Source organism: Chanodichthys erythropterus, chromosome 9 (assembly GCF_024489055.1).
Source record: "Chanodichthys erythropterus isolate Z2021 chromosome 9, ASM2448905v1, whole genome shotgun sequence".
NCBI classification, from domain to species: domain Eukaryota; kingdom Metazoa; phylum Chordata; class Actinopteri; order Cypriniformes; family Xenocyprididae; genus Chanodichthys; species Chanodichthys erythropterus.
Window position 1 is genome coordinate 25,916,123 of NC_090229.1, and position 24,051 is coordinate 25,940,173.

The window sequence follows — 24,051 nt, forward strand, 5'->3', positions numbered from 1 at the left end:
ATTGTTCTGGATTTCAGTCTGATTAAAACAAACAAACAAAAAAGTATAGAAAATATATTTTGTGGTAAAATGACAAAATAAACTATTTTATTGATATTTTGGTGGATTTATAGCATGAAAATGCTAAAAGAAACAACTTTGCAGTCAACTATTGAAGTTCATAAAACAGCATTAACAGAACAATTACTATATCGAACAATGAAGTCATTCATTCATCATAGGCTTTTTTGCCCTTTTTTCTTTTCTTTTTCTTCTTTTTTTCTTTGTCAAATTCTCTACCACAGTTGTTTGTGCTCCTGTTGCATCTCCATTAGACTGTTTCTCTGACACATTAATAAGTTTCTCCTCACTTCCCTCTGTGGATGTTTTCCTTTTCTTCTTTTTCTTGGTCTTCTTTGTGACTGTGTCCTCTTTTAGAGTCTCTATGTTTGCCATACTTTTCCTGTCTGTCGTCTCTGTGAAGGTTTGGGCTAAAGGGCCGAGGATGTCTGACACAGACACAGCAGCTTCTCTGAGCCTCAACTCCATGTCACTATCACTGTCACTGCAGAAATACAAGAACCAAGATGTTTTAAACATTATATAGATTGTCATTAATGCAAAATTTATTATAAACATACTGGCTTGTTGATGAGTAGTATCATCAATTATGTTCAGACAGACAGACAGAAAGATTAATCATTGAAATGGCAATGAAAAGCTATTTTTCTACCTTTTGCATTGTGACATTTATGAGAATTAAGCATATTCTTCCTTGGGCATAAGTTACTTTACTGTAATAATACTGCTGGACTGTAACTTGCCTTAAAGTGTTAGATCAAACAAAAAATAAATAAATGCTGTCATCAATTACTAACCCATTTGAATTTCATTCATCTTGCAAACACAATGCAGATATTTTTAATGAAATCGCAGAGATGTCTGTCCCCCTATTAACCCAAAATTCCACTTCTTAAAATAAATCCAGATGAAATGTGCGGTTTAATCCAAGTCTTCTAAAGAGAGAGACCTAATTTTATTCATATACAGTGGGTACGGAAAGTATTCAGACCCCCTTAAATTTTTCACTCTTTGTTATATTGCAGCCATTTGCTAAAATCATTTAAGTTCATTTTTTTCCTCATTAATGTACACACAGCACCCCATATTGAGAGAAAAACATAGAATTGTTGACATTTTTGCAGATTTATTAAAAAAGAAAAACTGAAATATCACATGGTCCTAAGTATTCAGACCCTTTGCTGTGACACTCATATATTTAACTCAGGTGCTGTCCATTTCTTCTGATCATCCTTGAGATGATTCTACACCTTCATTTGAGTCCAGCTGTGTTTGATTATACTGATTGGACTTGATTAGGAAAGCCACACACCTGTTTATATAAGACCTTACAGCTCACAGTGCATGTTAGAGCATATGAGAATCATGAGGTCAAAGGAACTGCCTGAAGAGCTCAGAGACAGAATTGTGGCAAGGCACAGATCTGGCCAAGGTTACAAAAAAAATTCTACTGCACTTCCTAAGAGCACAGTGGCCTCCATAATCCTTAAATGGAAGGTGTTTGGGATGACCAGAACCCTTCCTAGAGTTGACCGTCTGGCCAGCCTTGGTGAGAGAAGTAAAGAAGAACCCAAAGATCACTGTGGCTGAGCTCCAGAGATGCAGTCGGGAGATGGGAGAAAGTTGTAGAAAGTCAACCATCACTGCCCTCCACCAGTCGGGGCTTTATGGCAGAGTGGCCCGACGAAAGTCTCTCCACAGTGCAAGACACATGAAAGCCTGCATGGAGTTTGCTAAAAAACACCTGAAGGACTCCAAGATGGTGAGAAATAAGATTCTCTGGTCTGATGAGACCAAGATGGAACTTTTTGGCCTTAATTCTAAGCGGTATGTGTGGAGAAAACCAGGCACTGCTCATCGCCTGTCCAATACAGTCCCAACAATGAAGCATGGTGGTGGCAGCATCATGCTGTCTGGGTGTTTTTCAGCTGCAGGGACAGGACGACTGGTTGCAATCGAGGGTAAGTACAATTACAGGGATATCCTGGACGAAAACCTTCTCCAGAGTGCTCAGGACCTCAGACTGGGCCGAAGGTTTACCTTCCAACAAGACAATGACCCTAAACACACAGCTAAAATAACGAAGGAGTGGCTTCACAACAACTCCGTGACTGTTCTTGAATGGCCCAGCCAGAGCCCTGACTTAAACCCAATTGAGCATCTCTGGAGAGACCTAAAAATGGCTGTCCACCAACGTTTACCATCCAACCTGACAGAACTGGAGAGGATCTGCAAGGAGGAATGGCAGAGGATCCCCAAATCCAGGCATGAAAAACTTGTTGCATCTTTCCCAAAAAGACTCATGGCTGTATTAGATCAAAAGGGTGCTTCTACTAAATACTGAGCAAAGGGTCTGAATATTTAGGACCATGTGATATTTCAGTTTTTCTTTTTTAATAAATCTGCAAAAATGTCAACAATTCTGTGTTTTTCTGTCAATATGGGGTGCTGTGTGTATATTAATGGGAAAAAAATGAACTTAAAATGATTTTAGCAAATGGCTGCAATATAACAAAGAGTGAAAAATTGAAGCGGGTCTGAATACTTTCCGTACCCACTGTATAAACACTGATCAGCGAATGTGCATAAAACACTCAAATACGGTGAATGGAAGCTCAAGCGTACTTGCTTGACACACAAAAGCCAACAATGTGGTTCATTCTCACATCATGCCAGCACGTTTGAGCTTCCGCAAGAACCAGCAAGGGTTAACTCGTACATCAAACAAGTACAGTTGAGCTTTTGTGTCTCTTCTGAAGACTTGGATTAAACCGCTTGATTCATATGAATTTATTCTTACATTCTGAAGATTTTTGGGTGTGTAGACTTTCAATGGAGGGACAGAAATCTTTCAGATTTCATTAAAAATATCTTCATTTGTGTTTCCAACAGGGATACACCAATAACCAATAATTCTTTATCTTTGAAAGCCAAGAACCGATATATCTGAATCCAAATGTTGTATCTATATCTAAATCCAAATGTCTAGCACTCATTGAAGTATACGCGCAAGACATCACTTCCGTTGTCAGAACGCGATCAGACCTCACTAAGCGAATGCTGAACGCAGTTGGACATTGTGGTGTTTTAGAGGTAAAAAATGATATAAATACTGTTCAGTTTCTCGCACAAACCGATCGTTTCATGTCTTAGGACATCAATGTGTCGTCACGAGTTTGGATTTGTCTATCTAAGTTTTTTCGACTCTTATTGATAGAGTTCCCATTCACTCCCATTATTTGACTGACAGACGGCAACGGTTGGAGTTAAAAATCATCATTTGTGTTCTACTGAGAAACAAAGTCACGTACATCTTGGATGCACTTGGGGTAAGCAGATAAACATCAAATTTTCATTTTTGGGTGAACTATCCCTTTAACTTTTAAAATTAATTTTACACTCTTATAGCCAAATTTCTTTAAAAAAAAAAAAAAAAAATCTACTGCCTTACAAAGAAATCAAATACCTAAATAATGCAAATAAGGCATCGGACAAGAGGTATAAAGAACCAAAATGCATATGCCATGGATACATAAAATGTAATAGCCTATGCACAGACAATAATGAAATTAATTTAGTAAAAACATGATGTTGCTGAAAATATTACAAGAAAAATAAAAGTGCTAGTTATTATTAATAATGCCATGTTTTTTTAAAACAGAAACATTGTTTTAAACAACATTGCTGTTTGAGCTGTGCACGCTGCAGCCAAACAGCTGAATGGACACCGGTAAACTGAAGCGCTTTGTTAGTGGGTTAACTGAAGTAAAGGGATAGTTCACAGAAAAATGAAAATTGTCATCCTTTACTCACCAACATGAAGGAGAGTTTTTTTCTTCTTGAAAAATGTTGGTAACGAGAAAGTTGACGGTACCATTGACTTCTATAGTATTTTGTTCCTACTATAAAATTCAATGACTACCGTCAATTGTCGACACCCGAGAGGGTTCAGGTCCAAAATTTCGAAGAGTGCCTCTCACACATGTCCGGTTAGGTTTTAGTGGCCTCAGGTAATATAAAATAAATGTGCTTTTTCTAAATGGACCCAAGGAGAACCCAATTGTTTTAAACTATGTCGGGCATTTAACAAAATTATATTATTTAAAACAATTCTATGACCATGTTATTATCTCACTTTAAGTTCTTTCTGAATCTGCACTTCTAAGTGCCAGCATTTAAACTCCACGTTTTTGCTTACTGTTTCAATAAGCACCATCAGCATGGATTTTAGATTACTTTTAAGAATAATAAAATCAAAAGCTGGGAAAGTGATATCATTGTTCCTTTTGCTTCTTACTTCTAAATTCATCCCAGCTTCTTCCATTTGTCATCATTATCATTTTGGGTTTGAAGACAAAAAATGTAACTAACATGCAATATATAATTCATCCCTTGTTTCCAAAATTAATAAAAATTCTTATGGGTTTGGAACAAAATGAGGTTGAGTAACTGATGACAGAACTGTCAATTTTGGGTGAACTATCCTTATAATCCATATCCTTAGTTTGGGTGAACTATTCTTATTAAAAAATAATAATAAATTAAAAAAATATATATTCCTGATTGTCCTATCATAAGCAGGACTCGGACTCACCTAGAGCTGGAAATTGGTCTTCTTTTAGGAGGTGGAGGAGGTGATTGTTCCTCCCATTTTCCAGAGGCAGATGTGGAGAACAGACGGAAACCTAAAAAATTACATGAAATATTCAGCTATATGTAATCCAGATATTTAGCTTAGACATTTGTGGATATCATGTATATTATTGTTCATCTGGCACTTTGTAACAATTAATTTACATATACATATGTAAATAAGATCTCTATTGTCAACTTGCCTTCTTCACTGTCGTCTTCTCTGTTTTTGGACTGACCAGGTTCCGAGTCAACAGTCTCAGAAAACACTTCTGAAATACACCTACAGTTGAGTGGGTTTGTAAACAAGAGTGAGAGAGAAATTATACTGACAAGCTTAAAAATAAAAGATAATGAAAAATACACTCAGAAGTTGAACATGGGAAATAACATTGTTTGTAGTGTCTCACCCGTCCAATATGGCTCCTAACTTTTTTGCCACATGGGATTGAAACTCTGGTGTTGTCCCGAGCTCATTCCCATCATGTTCATGCTTTGAAACATCGACTCTGTGTAACAAAGTTAACCAAACTCATGACAAAATAACCACTGAATCTATCTCAAAGCTGTTTAAATACTGACTCACCTACGACTTGGTCTGCCGTTGTTTTCTGCATCTGTGTGAATTGGATAAAAGCAGCAGAGTTAGTCCTGAGATATCCATGTAATATCTATCAAAGCTTAATTCATTAGTGAAGTAATTTCATCTCATACTATTGATTGTAAACATCTCGAAAAATAAATATCTCTATAAAACGGAACCTTTTCCATTGATCTTGGCATCATGTGGTCCAAAGTGCCAGACAGCTTCTTTCAGTCTTGCCGAGTTTTCATCTTCACTGCTGCTTTCAGACATCCTCGAGCTTTATCAGTGTTTTAATTAATGCATAAACGCAGTTAAACCGACAGACAATAACGTAGGCAGTGGTGCAGCATTTCGGGAGAGATGTTTAAAAAGTTACTGATTATCCACTTTAACTTAACACATTCATGAAAAAAATGCCACACGAGCTTTAGTTTCACATGTTCTCAAAACCATGGTCAAGACGAACAAAAACGTTCAGGACTGGTTGCAGCATTAAGCATAATGTGTTTTACTGCCCCCTGCTGTAATGGAGCTAAAACAGTAAACGTAATATGTGGAGGGACGGGTAATACATTGACCTGCCAAGACACAGAAACAATCAACATCTTAAAGTATTCACAGTTAAACATTATAAACTTACTTAAGCTTTTCTGTTCTGTGTTTTTTTTTTTTTTTTGTCCCTCAATACCATAGTTGCTGATTCAAGGTCAGTGCACAGAAGAGTTGTTTGAGATTAATGGGATAGTTCACCCAAAAATTAATATTCTGTCATTAATTACTCACCCTCATGTCGTTCCAAACTTTCATTCATCTTCAGAACACAAATGAAGATATTTTAATGAAGTCTCAGAGCTTTCTGTCTCCAGCCATACCACTTTGATGTTTCAAAAAAGTTCATAAAGAGATTGTAAATGAATCCATATGAATTGCGTGGTTTAGTCAAAAATTTTCTGAAGAGACACAATCGATTTATCTGATGAACAGATTGAATTTAGGCATTTATTCACATATAAATATTCATCAAATCACACATCAGTTGTGGTAAACAGAAGCTCAAGCATGTTTCCTTGATGTGCGAGAACCAATGAGGTTCATTCTTGTGTTACACAGCACGTTTGAGCTTCAGCAAGAGTTTTGTTCTCATGCGTCAAGCAACTTCTGTTTATGTTTGCTATGAGAAATTTTTTGTGATTTTAAAGGTGCTACAGAGGATGTTTTCGACGCCTGAGAAACCAACCAAAGACTGTTAGTGAGTTTTTGAAATGAGCGCATGCATAAGAACAACCCCCCTCCTTCCCAGCTCATTTCGAGGAATGCCTCCCAAAACTCGTGCACAAGTATTGGAGTGTTTGTTCACCACCGGCATTCGCTGTGTTTTGTTAGTGGATTCATCATGTCAGACTCACCGCAGGTAACTCATAATCTGCAGTTGTTACTCTTAACAAAAACATTGCAGGCGGCGCCTGTGGAGTGTGGAAAGTTACTGGAGCGCGCACGTCTCTCACAAGCCAGAGGGCCAATAGTTTACGCGATGATCATGCAAACGATTGGCTGATGTTTTTAAGGCCCTACCTCGTGCACAGATGATGTATATTAATATTATTACTTTCAGTGCACCTAATAAATAGTCTTTTATCAGTTAGTAAAGACAGTTTCAAGTAATATTGCAAAAATGTATAAAACAAAACATCCTCTTTAGCACCTTTAACATGTAAATGAAGCATTCTAGTGCACTCTGAAAATAAAATAAATGGAAAAAAGACAACATTTGCTTCAAGTAAAAAAAACAAAAACAAAAAACATTTATTGACATTATAGGGTTGGGCATTGACACAAATTTCACCATTGGATTTCAGAAGCTTGCGATTTGATTACCTTCAATTCATTATTGATTAATTTTGGGCAGTACATGGCAAATTTCCTCAAAGAAAAAAATATCTCCCAATGCTGTAAAGTAAGAGAACCACAGCTGGTACGTACATCATTATAATTGTAAAAGTTCATATTAATTTATTTGTAAGCTATTTGCATATAAATTACACATTAGGAAGTTTTAATAATAACGTTATAATAGATTTTTAATTACATAACTATGTTTCTATTAGTTTTAATATTGGCCTAAATATTTAAATGGTGGCTGTTGTTTATTTCATGTTTGTATAGTAAAGTGGAAGAGATGGTTGGTTTACGTGTGCTCTGCTTGAACTGAAGCGCTACAGCGATCTGACATGCCACAGAGCACCAAGAAACATCGCAACACATCGAGAGACATCTATGGTCTCACTCCAGTCTATGGGAAAGTAGACCATTTTCGATTCTTGTGAGGTTTATTGTGCTTGCAATTTCACCTGGACCTATTTTTAGATGTGCCAGCTGTGGGTGGCACTGGCCAGGGTTGCCAGGTTTTTACAACAAAACCTGCCCAATTGCTCCTCAAAACTAGCCCAATCCCATTTCAGGGGGGGTCCCATGATAAAAATCACTTTCCAGGGGGTAAAATCCGCATTTTTGGCAGGGATCCCCTGGTAAAATTCGCATTTCAGGGGCTAAATACGTTATTTGGGGTCAATTCAACCCGTGGACATGAAAAACAACCTGCGGCAACAGTGTAAAAGTAGCCCAAAACCACGGACTTGGCAACACTGGCACCAGCTCACCCATGGCTACGCCAGTGATGTGAATAAAATTAAATCTGTTCATAAAGCATTCAAGTCTCTTCAGAAAATTTGGACTAAACAGCTCAGTACATATGGATTAGTTTTACAATCTCTTTATGAATTTTTTAAGGCATCAAAATGGTAGTCATGTAGCTGTCTATGGAGGGACAGAAAGCTCTCAGATTTCATCAAAAAGATCTTCATTTGTGTTCCGAAGATGAACGAAAGTCTTATGGTTTTGGAAAGACATGATGGTGAGTAATTAATGACAGAATTTTCATTTTTGGGTGAACTATCCCTTTAAGTGAAGAATTATTTTCCAACATACCAATTTTAAAACTTTGTATGTTTTTCAATTGCTCTCTTAAATCTTAAATTAGGCCGTTTTAAAATTAGCTGAAAAAAAAAAAGATTTTATTGCAGAATTTACTGGGTTAGTACCATGTAAAGCTTGACATATGAATTGAAAAATCTTTTATTTTATTTATTTTTTATTTTTTAAATGGACAGTTTATTTAACCTTTAGACACCCTAAATAAACTTCTAAAAAAGTTTGCATATGTTTTTCGTTTAATATCATATTTGATGCTTCAGACTTTTATGGTTCATATAGTATGATATAGAACAATATGGAGCTCAATGCGTAAATATGCAATTTTGGTGCAGTTGCTGATATTTATATAGCCAAAAAAGTCTGAAAGCTTGTAATGTAAATCGATGAGATCTTCACAACCGCATTGCAGGCTACATAGCCTACATAAAATGCATATAAATATCAGTTGTCATTCTTCCAATATATATGCATATCTTCCAATAATATGACTTAGTATGATATTTAAAATGCTTAGTATGATCAAAGTTCTGTATAGTTTTATTGTGGAGGCAAAACATGCAATGAAATGCACTAAAATGATGAGATGTACGTTCCTCAAGAGCCTGATGCATTATATTTGATACTCACATTTAACATGATTTTTTTTCTAAAAAAAAAAATAATTAATTAAAAAAAAAAAAAAAGATGTGAGGGATAATCAAGCAAACTTCAGTCCAGTATATGTTCATCTTGAAATATTATTAACAATCAGTGTTGAGGGTAATGCATAACAAGTAGAGTTACAGATTACTTTTTTCGAATAATGTGTAAAGTAAATTTTACAACAAAATATCGGAGTTACTATTTTAAATAAGTATTCCAAGTTATTTACTGACTGACAGCTCTCCTGTTCCCATGTTGAGAGAAATCTTCAGTAATAATGGCAGCACAGCTGAAAGGTTTGTTTGAGCTACACTCTTTACTGTACAGGTGTGAATTTGCATTTCCTTCAGCCTGAGGCTTATTCATTTCACTTCTGGTGTGAAAGGACCTTTACATTTGCTGAAAATAGAACTTTTTTTGTTATAAAAACAAACAAGCAAGCCTAGACCAGTGACAAAAAGTCATTCAAAAGTAACATAACACATTACTTTCCATAAAAAAGTAACTGACGCATTACTTTTAAAATTAACTTTCCCAAAACTGCTCAAATGTATAGTAAAAACAAGTATTGGCTGTTTTAACTGTAATTATTTCCCACTCAAATGCTTTGAAATGTCTTTGCAGAAAGATAATTAAGAAAATGTATGTACTTCTACTACTTGACCTTGTTGTAAATATGCAGCAACAGTCACTGTTAGCAGAGGTTAACATACATTATCATCATACAAATCCTCATCGCTATCTTCTTCAGAATTGTTGTCATCATCATAGTCTTCCTCATCTTCATTCTCTTTCCAATCATCTTTCTCCCAATCATAATCATCTTTGTATCCATCCTCATCATCAAAACTATCTTCATCATCCTCCTCTTCTTCATCACTCTCTGCATCAAAATCTTTCTCACTATAGTCCTCATTGTCATCACCATAATCGTCCAGCTCATATTCTTCATCTTCCTCCTCCTCATCATCATCTTCTTTATCTTCATCTCCATAGTCATAATCCTCCTCATCATCATCTTCTTCTTCTTCCTTATCATAGTCATAATCCTCTTCATCTACATATTTTTCTGTCTTTGTATTCTTCGTCTCTAAATTTGAGAGTTTTTCTTTAAGCCCTGAAACCTCTTGCTGTAGTGTGGAGCAAATAAGCGCAAGACTTTTAACATTTTCTTTTTTTTCTTTTTTTTTAGGTCTGAAGGTTTTTGCAGATCTTTTTAGACGTGTCTGAAGCTTGGTGGCGACTGACGTCTCCTACAAAAAGAAAAATACATCGAGCAAATTAAAGTGACAATGAAATCAAAATTGACAATTCTTATTTTTTATGGTATATTGCAGTATTTATGAGTGCACATCATTATTGTTTTAATTCATGTGTCCTCGTAATTTTTAAATAAAATAACTTCCCCTCCCTCTTGCAGCAATATCTGTTCTCTTCTCTGATGGTCTGTTTACTGACTTGAGGGTGGGACAACCCGTCACTCACATGACATCAAAGCAATAGCAAACCACAACCATCCAATCAGTTCCTGATGGACAAAATCAAATCCTGCCCTACATTTTTTCTTGTTCGAGAAGACATTTCACTGCAGAGCCAGAGAGGGAGAGCTGGATTTCATTTTAGGCTGTGTTAACACTGCAAGCCTTGATGCACAGATCTGATCTTCTGACCTTATCCGATTGTTTGTCCCACCTATTTACATTCACTTTAGACACCACTGGTACCGTTTACATTAATCCCAGCCCAAAATGATTCTGTTGATCTCTTTACTATGCAATGTGGTTGAACCTTGGGTTTTGAATGGCCGTTCTATTTTAATTTTTTATATAATTAATGTGGGGTGGAACCATGATTAGCCTATTTGCCAGCATGGATAAGTTAAAGCGGTAATGGATGTTTGCAGTGCACAATTGAATTAAACAGATATATAGGGCTACCAGAAAACAACGGTAATTAGGTGCCAAGCATTGAAGGTGCATAGGCACCTATTGTATCCATTGACGTTCTTCTTCTTGAGTCTCCAGTCTGCGCATAGTGAACTTGAAGCATGAAGTGGAGCCGTGACATCAAGGTCCCGCCAAAACTCAGATCAACTCATTATTTTGGTGTGAAATAAACAGTTATGAAAATGTAGTAATTAAAGTTAAAGCTCCAGTCACCTCACAAAGATCCAGAAAAAAGTCTTCAGCTGTCAATCGTGACGTCTCAACCCCATTTTTATAGCATCAAATACCTAACTAAAACCAAATTTATTTAAAGAATGAACACTTGAACTAACTCCAGCGTGATAAAAACTGCCTAAAATGACAGAAATTGTCTTTGGAAAAAAAAAATTGATGTGTAATTCAATTGTTTAGTTTGTCTTGCGTCCCATTACATTACATGGAGAGGGTGGGGTTTATGACCTATACTGCATCCAGCCACCTGGGGGCAATTGAGACACTTTGGCTTTACTTTTCAGGCACGCTTGGTCTGAACCGGGTGTGCCTCATACGTCCTGAAAAGTGAAGCTGCGGGCTCTTTGATCGCCCCCTGGAGGCTGGATGCAGTACAGGTCATAAACCCCGCCCTCTCAATGCAGACGAATGAGACTTAGGTTAAAACAAAAAAATAAGTTATGCTTCAAATAAAATTTTCCGAAAGATGGTTTTGGTCATTTAAGGTAGTTGTTATCAAGCTGATATATATTCAATTGTTCGTTTTTGTGATAAGTTTGATTTTAGCTAGCAATTTGGTGCTATAGAAACGGGGCGTATCGTCGTGACTCACAGTTGATTGACAGCTTCTCTGAGGACTGTCGGAGCTTCGAGGGGGGATTGAAGATAAATAAATAACTATTAATTTTCAATTCCTGTGTTATTTCACACCGACAAAATGAGCTGTTCAGCAGTAAACTGTACTAACTGACATACAGGATCTGATGGATATCTGAGCTTTTCTCGGTAACATTAAATGTGGGCTTCATAAGCTAATTAATAAATGTTATTAGTTAAGATAACATGCCTAACGTTAGCCATGACGGAAACAAAAACAGGTGATCGTTATCTGGCAGTTATAATTATTTTATGGGTATAAAATAATAATTAGCAGGATAAAACTAATGATAGCCTACTCTAATTAATTATAGAGCACTGTCTACAGCAATCGATCTCCTGTAACGTTAGTTTAAACATTTTATTTAAAATGGCAGGACTGTTTCTGACATTTTAGAGTTTCTAGAGGGATATTATATTGAGTTCATCTACTGAATTTGCTGTTTCAAAAATATTATTGCTCTAAAAAAAGAACAGCCTATTATTTTATAGGTAGAATTTTAAATTACGTATAATTTATATAGCCTATTTAAAATACATCAATGATGACGCAGACGTCTGGGCGGAAGTTTGATACCGCGACTCCGCCTCCGAGTCTTTCTGCGCATGCCCTGGTTGCAAACCTTTTTTTTTTTTGACGTTTTTGCGTATCGCACTTATATTTTATGCTAAAAAAAAAAAATAATCAAGACGATTCAATTGCATGACATCATTATCCATCATGAAAATTTTGAATTTTCCGAAAAAACCTACTTTTTCATCTTCAGACTATGCCGACAAAATGTTGTGGAACTTAAGTTGATTTATCAAACCATTTTTGCGCAAAAGAATTGTCCGTATCTTTGTGAAAATAGACATGCTCTATCTCTTCAACACTTTATCGTATTGAGACCAAACTTGGTTCATTTCATCACAAGCATGACATTACATGCAGTGTTTTGGCACAAACCTGATGTTACATGCTGTGTTTCGGTGCAGCGCCACCTAGTGGTCCAGAGTTGCAAAAATTGGCTTTTTTGCTTAAAACTTCTAAACGGTTTGTCCAAAAATCATAAAAATGCCAAGTCGAATGATATCCAATTGATCCATATTTGCCGTTTTAGACGTCTGCCATTTTTAATTTTGTAGTAAAATGCTGTATTTTACGAACGCATGAACATATCATTACGAAACTTGGGGCCAGATTTACTAAACGGGGCAAATTAGCATGAGAATGGAACTTCCACAAATGCCCCAATGGGAGTGGCAAGTTTTGCGCGTGATCTACTGCTGACGTGCAAATTAAAGAACACAGATGCAGTCAAATCATTTACATAATGACCAACACAATCTACCAAGAGCAGTGCAAATTAGCACTGGGTTGCAAATAAGCAGAGCTGATGCTCTCATCAGGTGTGGGTCGGCACAGACGCAACTTGTTACATCTAATATATGGATAACGTCTTCCTCTGGCATTCCAAAGAAATTAATATGAGTGGAAAATATTTTCTCCCTTCTACCACGTGCTCTCTGTCCTCTGCGGTGTCTCCTCCTAGCAGCAACAATTGCAGCCATGTTGCAAAATGGGTTAAGACATGATTTTTTTGGGGTGTTAAAATAAAATTGCGCAAATACCAGTAAATTGACTAGCGTAAACTTTAGTAAATCACACTGCGGGATTCATATAAATACTCTCCTCCCATAAATTTTGCACTCCTACAAATGCATATGCAATAAGATCAGCTGCAAAAACAACTCAGTCCATGCCTTTTCAGCGCTAATTTTGCACTGCGTGTCTTTAGTAAATCACGAAAGTAGTTTTTTAACACCAAAAAAGGGTTCGCGCTGGCGCAAGCTGTTAGTAAATCTGGACCTTGGAATGAGTCATCGGCACAATGCCCTGAAGGAGTCTGAGAAGTTTCGGATCAGCGACACCTAGTGGTGAAAAAAATCTTTTACATGCTCATAACTTTGGTTGTGGTTGACTTATTTTCATGTTATCATATTTTCCAAGGAGTCATCTCCTTGGATTCCAGAATCCTTGCCGAGTCTAACGATACCAAACATGCTAGGTTTCACCTTATGGCTAGTGCAAAGTGGTGATTTAGCAATTAAAAAACATTTGCGAATATCTTAGAAACTGTTAACAATTTCCGCAATTCAGCTCTATTTGTTAGTTTTATCATTTATTCTTTCATCGGATACTATTCATATTGAAATTATATGAAAGTATACAGACGATTTGTGCACATACGGTAGCTCATGTAGGTAAAAAGGTCATGAGGTGAAGAGCTAGTATAATACAATATCAGCAATCAAAGACATACCCATTTGGACGGGATTAGATTTCTCAGAGGACAACTGAGTTTTCCGAAAAACAGTAGGTTGGGTATGGGATTAAATCTCAAAGTACATCTGTGAAATGCAAATTTCTCTAATGCCCCCCTGTAAAACTACTACTGTCTGAATAAGGCTAAAGTCAGGTTTGGGTCATTTTGTATGTGTTCATACAAATAAATGTCTATAACTCCTAAACAAAATTAGATATTTTCACTAAATTTGACATGCTTATGAATGGGGGCACTCTGAGGATGCACAAAAAAAGTGGTGGGACTTGGTGGCACTATAATAACAAAAAGAACAAAGGACTCAGAACCAAAGACTTGAGAGGTGAACTAATCATTTCTGTTACTGCATTCAGCCTATGGGGCTGTGACAAGATGAACGAATGACTCGAACCCGAGGACTCAAGAGGTGACCTACTCATTTCTGATTCCAGTACAGACTACATAGCCTTGCCTATGGGCTGGGACTTGATGAACTAACAACTCAAACCCGAAGGCTGCGTCTGAAAACCTAGGTAGCTGTCTTGCTGCCTCACGGTCTTATAAGAGAATGACTTGGCATCGTTTATGCATGAAGGCACCTCACGAAATTGATTTCGGACAGACTTCTGAGGCAGTGTAACAGTTTAGTGATCTACAGCAATATAGCGTGAGCTTTGGTGAGAACTAAACAAATATTTAATTACTACAGTAGTAATTTCTCGATAGAAATTATATCAAAATTGAAATATGTTGGTCAAAATCATACATTTATACACAAAATGAGCAGCAAACGCAACTTTCGGACGCCATCTTTATTTTTCTAGCTCAACTGTCACAGAATGGAAATCACAGGATTGTGGGATATCAAAGGCAGCTAAGGATACATCTATGCTTCCTTCAAAAATTGATCAGATGAAGGTATCTCATGAGACAGGAAGTGAAGCTAACATTGGATTCGAACGTGCCTTACTTCCTTGAAATGTGTCCTCAGAAGGCAGAATTTTCCAGTTTTTGGACGCAGCCAAAGACTCGAGAGGTGAACTAATAATTTCTGTTTCCTGTACAGAACCTATGGGATGTTGCGCATGCGCAGTCAACACAAAATAAGCTATTCACTCTCTGAGACAACTCATTGTTCACGAGTCATATTAAAGATTTGTTCAAAATGAATGAATCGTTCATGAACGACATTGCTACACTCCATCCCCTCAAACTCCACCAAATTCCCCTCAGGGACTGATGATGTGGCCGGCTCACGTACCTGGTTAGACTTATTTTCAGGTTCGGACTCCGGGACAATCTCCGTCTCAGTCTCAGTCTCTTTCCTCACTGCAGCTGGTATCATGGCGGGGTCATGCTCCGTGCCTGCGGTGGGCACAGGCTCATCCAGCACTAGGGTGGTGGCTTTGGGGGCATCACAGATCTCAGGATACTAGAAAGCATGAACAGAACAACCAAACATTATGCAACGAGAACTGACAAAGAACTGAAGGAAACACAGAGCTTAAAGGATTAGTCTACTTTTAAAGAAACTTTTCCTGATAATTTACTCACCCCCATGTCATCCAAGATGTCAGTCATCTTTTGTCAGTCGAAAAGAAATTAAGGTTTTTAATGAAAACATTCCATGATTATTCTCCTTATAGTGGACTTCAATGGCCTCCAAACGGTTGATGGTCAAAATTAGTTTCAGTGCAGCTTCAAAGGGCTTTAAAAGATACCAGACGAGGAATAAGGGTGAAACGATCGGTTATTTTCTGAAAAAATACAACTGTATATGCTTTATAAACACAAAATATCGCCTTGAACGTACTTCCGCTTTCAGCATTCTTCAAAACGCTTATGCTGTATGTCCTACACCTTTCCTACTTACAGAACGAACACGGCGCCAGTTTCGTTTTTTTTCATAAGTAGAATAGGAAAGGCGTAGGCCATAAGCGCTTTGAAGAATGCTGAAAGCGGAAGTACGTTCAAGGCAATATTTTGTGTTTATAAAGCATATACAGTTGTATTTTTTTTTCGAAAATGACCAATCGTTTCACTAGATAAGACCCTTATTCCTCATCTGTTATCGTTTAAAGCCCTTTGAAGCTGCACTGAAACTGTAATTTTGACCTTCAACCATCTGGAGTCCATTGAAGTCCACTATAAGGTGAAAAGTCCAGGAATGTTTCCATCAAAAACCTTAATATCTTTTCGAATGACGAAAGAAAGACATGAACATCTTGGATGACATGGGGGTGAGTAAATTATCAGGAAAAGTTTCTTTAAAAGTGGACTAATCCTTTAAATAGACAGACCAAACTGATCAATAAAATGATTAACAGGTGAACCTATTTAGGCTAACTGACACACATGAAGAAACTATGTCAACATACACACATTTTTTTTTTTAGAAAGAACACAATTTTTCAGTGATGTACAACTCGCATTAACAGGGGAATATCTCATCTGTCCAAATACATGGCAGACGCATGTGCATGTATCCGATTCATCAGATTTATTCAGGCCACATGAATGAGGCCTGAAACTGATCTGAATATATTGGAATCCATGTGATTTTTTATTGCTTACAAATTTGTGGGTCATGTCTGTGCCACGTGGGAGGAAAAAAATCGGAATTGGGTCACCTAAACCATGTAATGTAAATGTGGCCTTGGCTTCACCACACGTCACAATAGGGAAGAAAAGACTATTGCAACTTCCATTTCATGACAACTGTAATAAAGTATGCATTATTTATTTAGTAACATTCAAATTTGCTGCATTGTTTTATATATCACAAAATTTTATTAGGATACCAAACCTTTATAATGTCTTGAGTTTTATCTGTATGATGCTGTTGTCCGCTGGCAGTGCTGTTGAAGCTGTTGTCTGAGGTCTGAAGCTGCTGCGAGGGTCTCGTCTTAATGTCTCCAGTCACGTCACACAGTGTGTGTTTCTGTAGTGCTGGTACTGTGTAATGTTGCCTGACATGAGTCTCACAGAGGGACAAGCCACAGGTCGTGCAAGACTTCACCGATTTCAATCTGCGCTCAGAGCATAAATCACAGGCCACATCTTCTGGTCCGGCATAGGATTGTGGTGGAAGGGCTGGACTGAAGCCTGCCTGCTGCAGGTTTTTAACCACCTCAGCCAGAGCTGCATTTGTGTTCAGCACTGGACGTGTTTCTGATGCTTTACTACAGTGTGGACAAGCATATTCTCCTACACAGTTGTCCCAGAATGCATTAATACAAGCGCTGCAGTAATTGTGGCCACAGGGGATGGACACTGGATCCTTCAACATCGATTTGCACAATGGACACCTTAAGTGTTGATCTGTCAGCAGTCTAGAAGTCAAAAAAAATTAAAGTCATTATCTAAATGAAACTTTTCTGTACGCTGCTGTCACATTGCTTAAAGTCATATTTCACCAAAAAATTTCATCATTTACTCACATTCGTGCCATCCCTGATGTGTATGACTTTCTTTCTTTAGATAAACACAAATGAAATTTGTAACTTGCATTATATCGACTCACAGAGATTGATTATTTTCCTAAAAATCTTTGTGTTTGTCTGAAGAAAGAAAGTCATATGGGGGATAGCATTAGGGTGAGTAAAGAATGAGTGATCTATCTCTTTAATGCTGAGTTTTAAACTAATTTTTATATTAATAAATGTAACACAGTTCGTATATACGGGGGGAAACCGGCGAATGTTTAAACCATAACTTTAATAATAAAATAAACAAAGAACAAAACGAAAGTAATGCCAGCAGACCCTCACGGACATCTGCCGGCCACACAAACATAATAAAACATAAAATAAAAAGTCCAGGCCTGGTCCTCTCTCGTCTTTCACTGTCGTCGCTCCTCCGTGAGAGACTCGAGGCCGGTGCGACTCGCAGCTGATGCTCGTTATCACTAGCGTCAGTTCTCACAGCGTCACAAAATAAATGTAAGTAAGAATAACTTCACCTTGGATCCAATGGGAAAGTTTCTTCAGTTTTGAAGTTGGTTGGTGGATCTATTGACCAGTCTGTCTTCAAAGACAAATAGGTGGGTGTAGGAGAAGCTGCTCTTACTCTGTAAGAAAACAATGTCATGTACTTATTTTTATTACAGTAATAGTAAAAAGTTATTAAGGATTTTAGTTCAAATATGACAAATGTCCTCACCTTAATTCGTAATCGTTGCCTTCTGAAACATTCATTGGGTTATCACTTTTCAGTGAAATATAACTGGCGACTGGTGAAGTCTCTCTTTTTCTCTTAATCCTGTCATTTTAAATATAGTGTTGGCGCATGGCATTGTGTGTGTTTGATTAGAAATTGGTGCTTTGTCTTATAAAAAAGAACGATTTTGTATTATTTTTTAAAATTATTGTTTTAGATTCTTGTTATTTTTATATTTTATATAGTTATTGGAAACATAATAACAGAATAAAATTTGCTTTCATTTTTGTATTACAGATAAAATTCACCTTGAGTGCAATGGAAATGTCTCTCCGTCTTTGAAGTTGGTTGGTGGATCTATTGACCAGTCTGTCCTCATTGACAGATAGCTGGATGTAGGAGAAGCTGCTCTCTTTGACTTTTGTCTAAAACGTGAGTGAGAAGGTCATGTGAAACATAACTGTATGAAAAAACATGTTTTAATAAACTAATAAATGTAATTTCAATAGTATCCTCTATATAAGCAAATACGGCACAAATCCTGATTTAAAAGGCTCTGATTTTGCCCTTTGAAAGGTTCACAGCCACTTCTATTGGGTTGTGTGTTTTTTGCGCCAAAAATGGTTGTTTGGGCACATGCTAGATTTTAGCTTTCCTTATACATAAATGAAACGATTAACTTTGGTTTACCTTTTATTTTTGGCATGTTTTTTGGCAGTGCGTTCAGACTCTGATATTCCTTTCTCGGGTTGGCTTGAAATAAACACAGTATGATTTGTAGTCAGTTTCAATGATAAATATTAGCTAAACACGTCAAGAACTGTTATTCGTTTCAAAACACAGTGATAAAAACTCATAAACAGAACTTTGTGCACCTTAGTGGGTCGTTAAGACTCATTGTAATGTCCTTTAAGCGAAGACAACTCGAGACCTGTGAGAATACAAAGAGAGGCACGCAAACATGAGCTCTTCCATTTCTGCAGAAATCGAAACTTAAGTGCTTTTCACATTGAAACCCGTAAAGATTAAGCAAGAATGTGGGTCGTGAAAGAATGGTAATAGCCTATGTTTTAATGTGTTTAGCTTATATTTACAATAGCTAATGAAATTTTCAGTCTTGCAAATCGTTTTCACTTCAGTCAAAATTAATTTCCACGTAATTGTCACCTATCCGCCCTCCTCAGTAAAACAACAAACATTGTTTATTTAGCTATTGCTTCTGTGAGCTGGTTTCCCAGATAATATCCAAGCTAGCCTACCGAAAAGCGCCCAACACCCCTCTAAAACCAGCAAACATACCTCAACAAACAAATCAACAAAGATCAAACCTACCAAACAAATTTATTCTTCAGCATGGTGCGATCAGCATGGCTTGTCAAATATTTAAGCTGGGTATCTTGGCATAGGCCTACCAGACAATTGATACGTTTCCTTTTTTTTTTTTTTTTTTTTTTACGCTACACACTTGTTTAGAATAAGATAGGGGGAAGATGGATTTACTTTCAAATTGTTAGCATATAGCCTATAGATACAAGTTTAACATGTGCAGGATGACGATAGGCTACGTCAGCCAACGTGTTATTATAGGAAATAAATGGAAACTTTTGCTAATTTAGTTGTCATTGCACAAAATGTCAAATATTAAAAGAGGGGTGTAAGAAGCCCACCTGGATAAACTTTTGCAAAATGACTTTTGGTAGCTATAGGTTAATGCAAAACACTAAATAAACTATTGTATTTAAAATTTTATTTATAATAACTGAATAACCGATGACAAAAACTGAACACCAGTAAGAGATTAATCTGAAAGGTAAAATTATTCTGATTTATACAAATATTAACTTGTGTAGGCTAATTATATTTAATTTAATATATTTTACTTACACTAAGTGCAAATAGCGGTAGATTCTATTTACATTATGTAAAAATAGCAGTATTTTATTTGCAATAAATGTAAATAGTAGTTAGATTAGTACCCCTAACCCTACCCGATTAAAAAAAACTTTATTATTTAACAACTGTTAGGCATTTTTATTCCAATTTTCACATATTTTCTACGTATTTATTGAAAATAAATGCCTTTCCAATTTGATATGCGATGGGAAAAGGGGGAAGAACGAGTTCGGCAAAAGGCGGATTCGAACTCGGGTCGATCGCATCAAAAATTGCCCACAATATGCTACATCCGTTACGCCACTGACAGACCAATACTACTGTGTGTAGGTCTATTTTTGTCTCTTCCAACCAGATATTGGTGGGCGGAAACTGGTGCAGTTTTAGGCAATGGTTCCATGAGGTGGAGCAAAAAGAAAGGCGCCCATTGGGTGTAAAGCAAAAACAAATTAGAAGATTTTACATTGAATGAGTCAGATTAACAGCTGTCATCTCAACTTTATTGCATGTTCAGTAAAGTTAAATATCCGGAGACCTGGAACTTTGAGACCAGAACTGAAGAGACAAAGAGCGAATTTGCCCGACAATGGAAATTCCAATATTTACTGTTGATGCTTTTACCAATGTACCTTTCAAAGGCAATCCTGCTGCAGTATGTCTTATTGAGAATGTAAGTATTACACGATCACAAGAAAGTCTTCTAAATACGTTGACTATTAGTTATTCATGGTAAGAAATTATAAATGTCTTAGCTCGCTATAAAATGTTTCTCTGTAATACATTTAGGAGCTGCAAGATGATATTTATCAAAGCATTGCTGCTGAGATGAATTTATCAGACACTGCTTTCATCATAAAACGGAAGTCTATGGATTTTACCTCAGGTATTTTGCTGCTGAGAAGCATGTTGAAATGGGCTACTCAAACAACACTTATTTTCATTTTGGATTTGATGTACTTTGAAAGGTGCAAGGTTTGGGTTACGCTGGTTTACGCCCAAAAGTGAGTATCCACTATGTGGACATGCAACCCTGGCCTCAGCAGCAGTGCTCTTTGACCTTAAAAGTAAGAAACGCTCATCCTGACATTAAGCTTTTACCAAAAACAATGGACTGGTGAACACTCTAAAAGTACAATATCATCACACAGAGAATGTCAACCCTGTTGTGGTGTTTGAGACTATGAGCGGAGAGCTTAATGTGCGCCAGCATGAAGAATATCTAATAATGGACTTCCCCTTAAACAAACCAAAGCCCCAGGTATGACCAAAAGACATCTCGTAGACGCTTTCTTCAGCTAAACTAAAATGGACACTTTTGATCAATCAATTAGTATTTGCTTTTGGTCCGAATTTGAGTTTTGAATGTTTCATTTGCAGGACCAACATGAAATCAAGGAACTTTTGAAGGTAAAACTGCCAGTTTGAAGTCTATTTTTTTATTTTTTAGAATAACACAAGCAGAAACTATTTTATGTTACCATTTGGCCTAACATTTTCAGGCTGCTGTTGGAGACTTACCCATTCAGGATGTGTGCTACAGTCCAGCCATTAAAAATCTAATGATTCGTCTAGCTGACACATGCAACAGGTACTGCTGGACATTTCTAAATGTTCACAAAGAAAATTATAATGGAAATGGCATTGTATTTGTGTGCATTAAATCATTATTAAATATGAAAACAGCTTTTTGCCTAGAAAAATGGATAAACTATTGCAAATTCTATGTGACACCCCCGGCTTCACAGACAAGGCTCAAGCAGTCCCAGACTGAAATGCATGTTTGAAGTGTTTGAACTGAAAGCAACTTTCACTGACATATCTTAAAAGATGTCACTGCCATTGTAGGTTAAAACTAAGGCCTAACCCTGGCTTAATCTAAGCCCTGTCTGTGAAACCAGGCCAAAGTATGCTAAGCATTCTGCAGTGTTGTTTATTCTTCATTGTTGGCAGGTCTGATCTTATGTCTTTGAGGCCAGAGGCAGAGACTCTTGTGAGAAATGAGACCACTGGTAAGATTAAAAGTCTCATCGTTACTTTGAAAGGAACACAGACCACTCAGTCTGGATATGACTTCTACTCCCGTGTCTTCTCACCCTGGGTTGGTGTCCCTGAAGATCCGGTCACTGGTGAGCAGAACATTCAAAAGCCATTTGAATGAGAAATGTATACAGTGTAAACTCATAAATATTACTAAACCATCATGATGGGCTTCACTGGATATGCACAAGAGAAATCAATGCTTACTGGCAATCATCAATGCATCATAGTACAACTTTATTTCTAAAAGGGTCTGCGCATACAGTCCTTGCTGGTTATTGGTCGGAGAAGCTGGAGAAAAAGAAAATGATGGGTAACAGCCTCCTTTTCCTTCACTGCATCATATCATCACAAACACGACAAATCTAAATCTACAGAATAGAAATACTGTCACAATTTAAAAGTAAACCTTCAAGGATGAGTAACTGTTCTGCTAACATTAAGGAAACAAGCTACTCAGAATAAGACATTTATCTCCGCTATATTTGTTTTTCTAGCTTACCAGTGTTCCAGTCGTGGTGGTGAATTGAAGCTGGAGATGAGAGACGACGGTCGACTGGACATCATCGGTCAGGCCCGGATCATTCTTCAGGGAATTCTCAGAATCTAGACAATCTTGCACAACCGATTCATTGAATTTGCAGATAGTTTTGATTGAAATCAAGTGCATTTAATTTCCACTTTATATTAATGTGATGGTGCACTCTAAGCTATGTGCCATTTAATAACATTTATACAGTTCGTTCTGGTTCTTGATTCTGATTGGCTGAGAGCCTTTTTTAGCTCAGATCCACTGATTGCCTATGGCCGAATCACAGCCGTGCTGATATACAGCCATATTGCACGGCTACAAGTGTGATATTGTGTTTATACAACAGTTCAATTGCGCAATTGTGTAAATAAATAAGAAACAACAATGGTGTCTCTCTCTTGTGTGGAACTACTTCCTTCTGCCACGGATTCAAATTTCAAGTTAACAGTTTGAACCCAAAACCTCCGTTACTGATTCTGAAACGTCACTTTAGAAATAGTAATGAAGGAACGCTGAGTTGCTTCATTGAATGTACAACAGTTCTTTCAGGTTCTCGATTCTGATTGGTTAAGAGCCTTTTCCGATATTCTACTGGGCGACACTTATTTTGTTTTCGATACGATACTGATACTTTCAAAGACCAGTATCAACGATATTGATATAACTCTAAACTGAACTTTTAAATTATTATTACATTTATTAAATTACTTAGAGTAAATTGGGTAATGATACCCACTTAACATTATATTTGAAAGGCATTTTAACATTCAATATGCCTTAATTGCAATTTATTAGATTATATTTGTTTACATGTGAGTAAAATATGTCAAGTTGGAGGTACATATTTACATATATGTATATATAAAACATATATTTAGACTTTGTGTTAGTCCTTAACATGTCAGGTAGTAATCAGAAAGAAATACCTTAATTTTTTAATTAAAATGATACATAAATGAAGTGAAAAACTCAACCCTGTCAAGTTTACAACCCTGAAACAATGAGAAATATAATATAATATATATATATATATGTGAGAGGGTTGAGTTGTTTTGCTCAAAATGGCCACTGCTCCTAGAGCAAATATTTTGAGATGGGATTTAAAATCATTTGGTGTTCAAGTGATGTTGGCTGCCACCTTGTGGTACAATACTGGATTTTACTGTGGAGTCAAGAATAAAACAGAAAGTTTATAAAATGTATTTTATTTATTTCTCTGAACACCCACCCCCTTCATATCTGAAAAGATTACCCATTTTCAAGAATTCCTATGTTCAACAATGTTCCTACTATCCTGAAGAAAAAAAGTGGATCTTGAGCATGGTGATTTGCCTTATTGATTATATTACTATGACCTGTGGCTAGTCCAACTTGATTTTATTATTTATTTATTTTTTTTGT

The 24,051-nt window shown here is 36.7% G+C and overlaps 3 protein-coding genes across 3 annotated transcripts; 1 reads left to right on the forward strand and 2 right to left on the reverse strand.

Annotated features, from left to right (window-relative positions):
- Positions 1 to 62: 62 nt before the first annotated feature.
- On the reverse strand, positions 63 to 5,741 carry c9h12orf43 (chromosome 9 C12orf43 homolog). Its single transcript, XM_067395166.1, has 6 exons — positions 5,455 to 5,741; positions 5,279 to 5,309; positions 5,103 to 5,201; positions 4,896 to 4,975; positions 4,655 to 4,745; positions 63 to 544 (listed from the first exon to the last, which is right to left on the reverse strand). The coding sequence occupies exons 1-6, from the start codon at positions 5,546 to 5,548 to the stop codon at positions 205 to 207; spliced, it is 735 nt and encodes a 244-aa protein (XP_067251267.1). The 5' UTR covers positions 5,549 to 5,741; the 3' UTR covers positions 63 to 204.
- Positions 5,742 to 6,160: 419 nt separating this feature from the next.
- LOC137027210 (uncharacterized) lies at positions 6,161 to 19,930 on the reverse strand. The gene is made up of 9 exons (XM_067395146.1): positions 19,521 to 19,930; positions 19,064 to 19,119; positions 18,879 to 18,941; positions 18,497 to 18,613; positions 18,192 to 18,290; positions 17,992 to 18,099; positions 16,837 to 17,362; positions 15,292 to 15,462; positions 6,161 to 10,164 (listed from the first exon to the last, which is right to left on the reverse strand). The coding sequence occupies exons 2-9, from the start codon at positions 19,084 to 19,086 to the stop codon at positions 9,616 to 9,618; spliced, it is 1,656 nt and encodes a 551-aa protein (XP_067251247.1). The 5' UTR covers positions 19,087 to 19,119; positions 19,521 to 19,930; the 3' UTR covers positions 6,161 to 9,615.
- Positions 19,931 to 20,446: 516 nt separating this feature from the next.
- On the forward strand, positions 20,447 to 23,849 carry LOC137027218 (phenazine biosynthesis-like domain-containing protein 2). The gene is made up of 9 exons (XM_067395159.1): positions 20,447 to 20,751; positions 20,868 to 20,964; positions 21,047 to 21,145; positions 21,230 to 21,339; positions 21,459 to 21,488; positions 21,581 to 21,669; positions 22,032 to 22,207; positions 22,369 to 22,431; positions 22,616 to 23,849. Exons 1-9 carry the CDS (start codon positions 20,668 to 20,670, stop codon positions 22,726 to 22,728), a joined length of 861 nt encoding a protein of 286 aa, XP_067251260.1. The 5' UTR covers positions 20,447 to 20,667; the 3' UTR covers positions 22,729 to 23,849.
- Positions 23,850 to 24,051: the final 202 nt, after the last annotated feature.

Bases quoted from the DNA above. Each gene is read 5' to 3' on its own strand.
- c9h12orf43 (XM_067395166.1), bottom strand. From the start codon at position 5,548: ATGTCTGAAAGCAGCAGTGAAGATGAAAACTCGGCAAGACTGAAAGAA. The intron at 5,202-5,278 runs GTGAGTCAGTAT...TTTGTTACACAG, and splicing joins AACGGCAGACCAAGTCGTAG to AGTCGATGTTTCAAAGCATG. The intron at 4,746-4,895 runs GCAAGTTGACAA...GTAATTTTTTAG, and splicing joins AGAAGACGACAGTGAAGAAG to GTTTCCGTCTGTTCTCCACA.
- LOC137027210 (XM_067395146.1), bottom strand. From the start codon at position 19,086: ATGAGTCTTAACGACCCACTAAG. The intron at 18,942-19,063 runs GTGCACAAAGTT...GTTTATTTCAAG, and splicing joins AGTCTTAACGACCCACTAAG to CCAACCCGAGAAAGGAATAT. The intron at 15,463-16,836 runs GTTTGGTATCCT...CATGCTTTCTAG, and splicing joins AAACTCAAGACATTATAAAG to TATCCTGAGATCTGTGATGC.
- LOC137027218 (XM_067395159.1), top strand. From the start codon at position 20,668: ATGGAAATTCCAATATTTACTGTTGATGCTTTTACCAATGTACCTTTC. The intron at 20,965-21,046 runs GTATTTTGCTGC...GTACTTTGAAAG, and splicing joins GTCTATGGATTTTACCTCAG to GTGCAAGGTTTGGGTTACGC. The intron at 21,146-21,229 runs GTAAGAAACGCT...ATCATCACACAG, and splicing joins AGTGCTCTTTGACCTTAAAA to AGAATGTCAACCCTGTTGTG.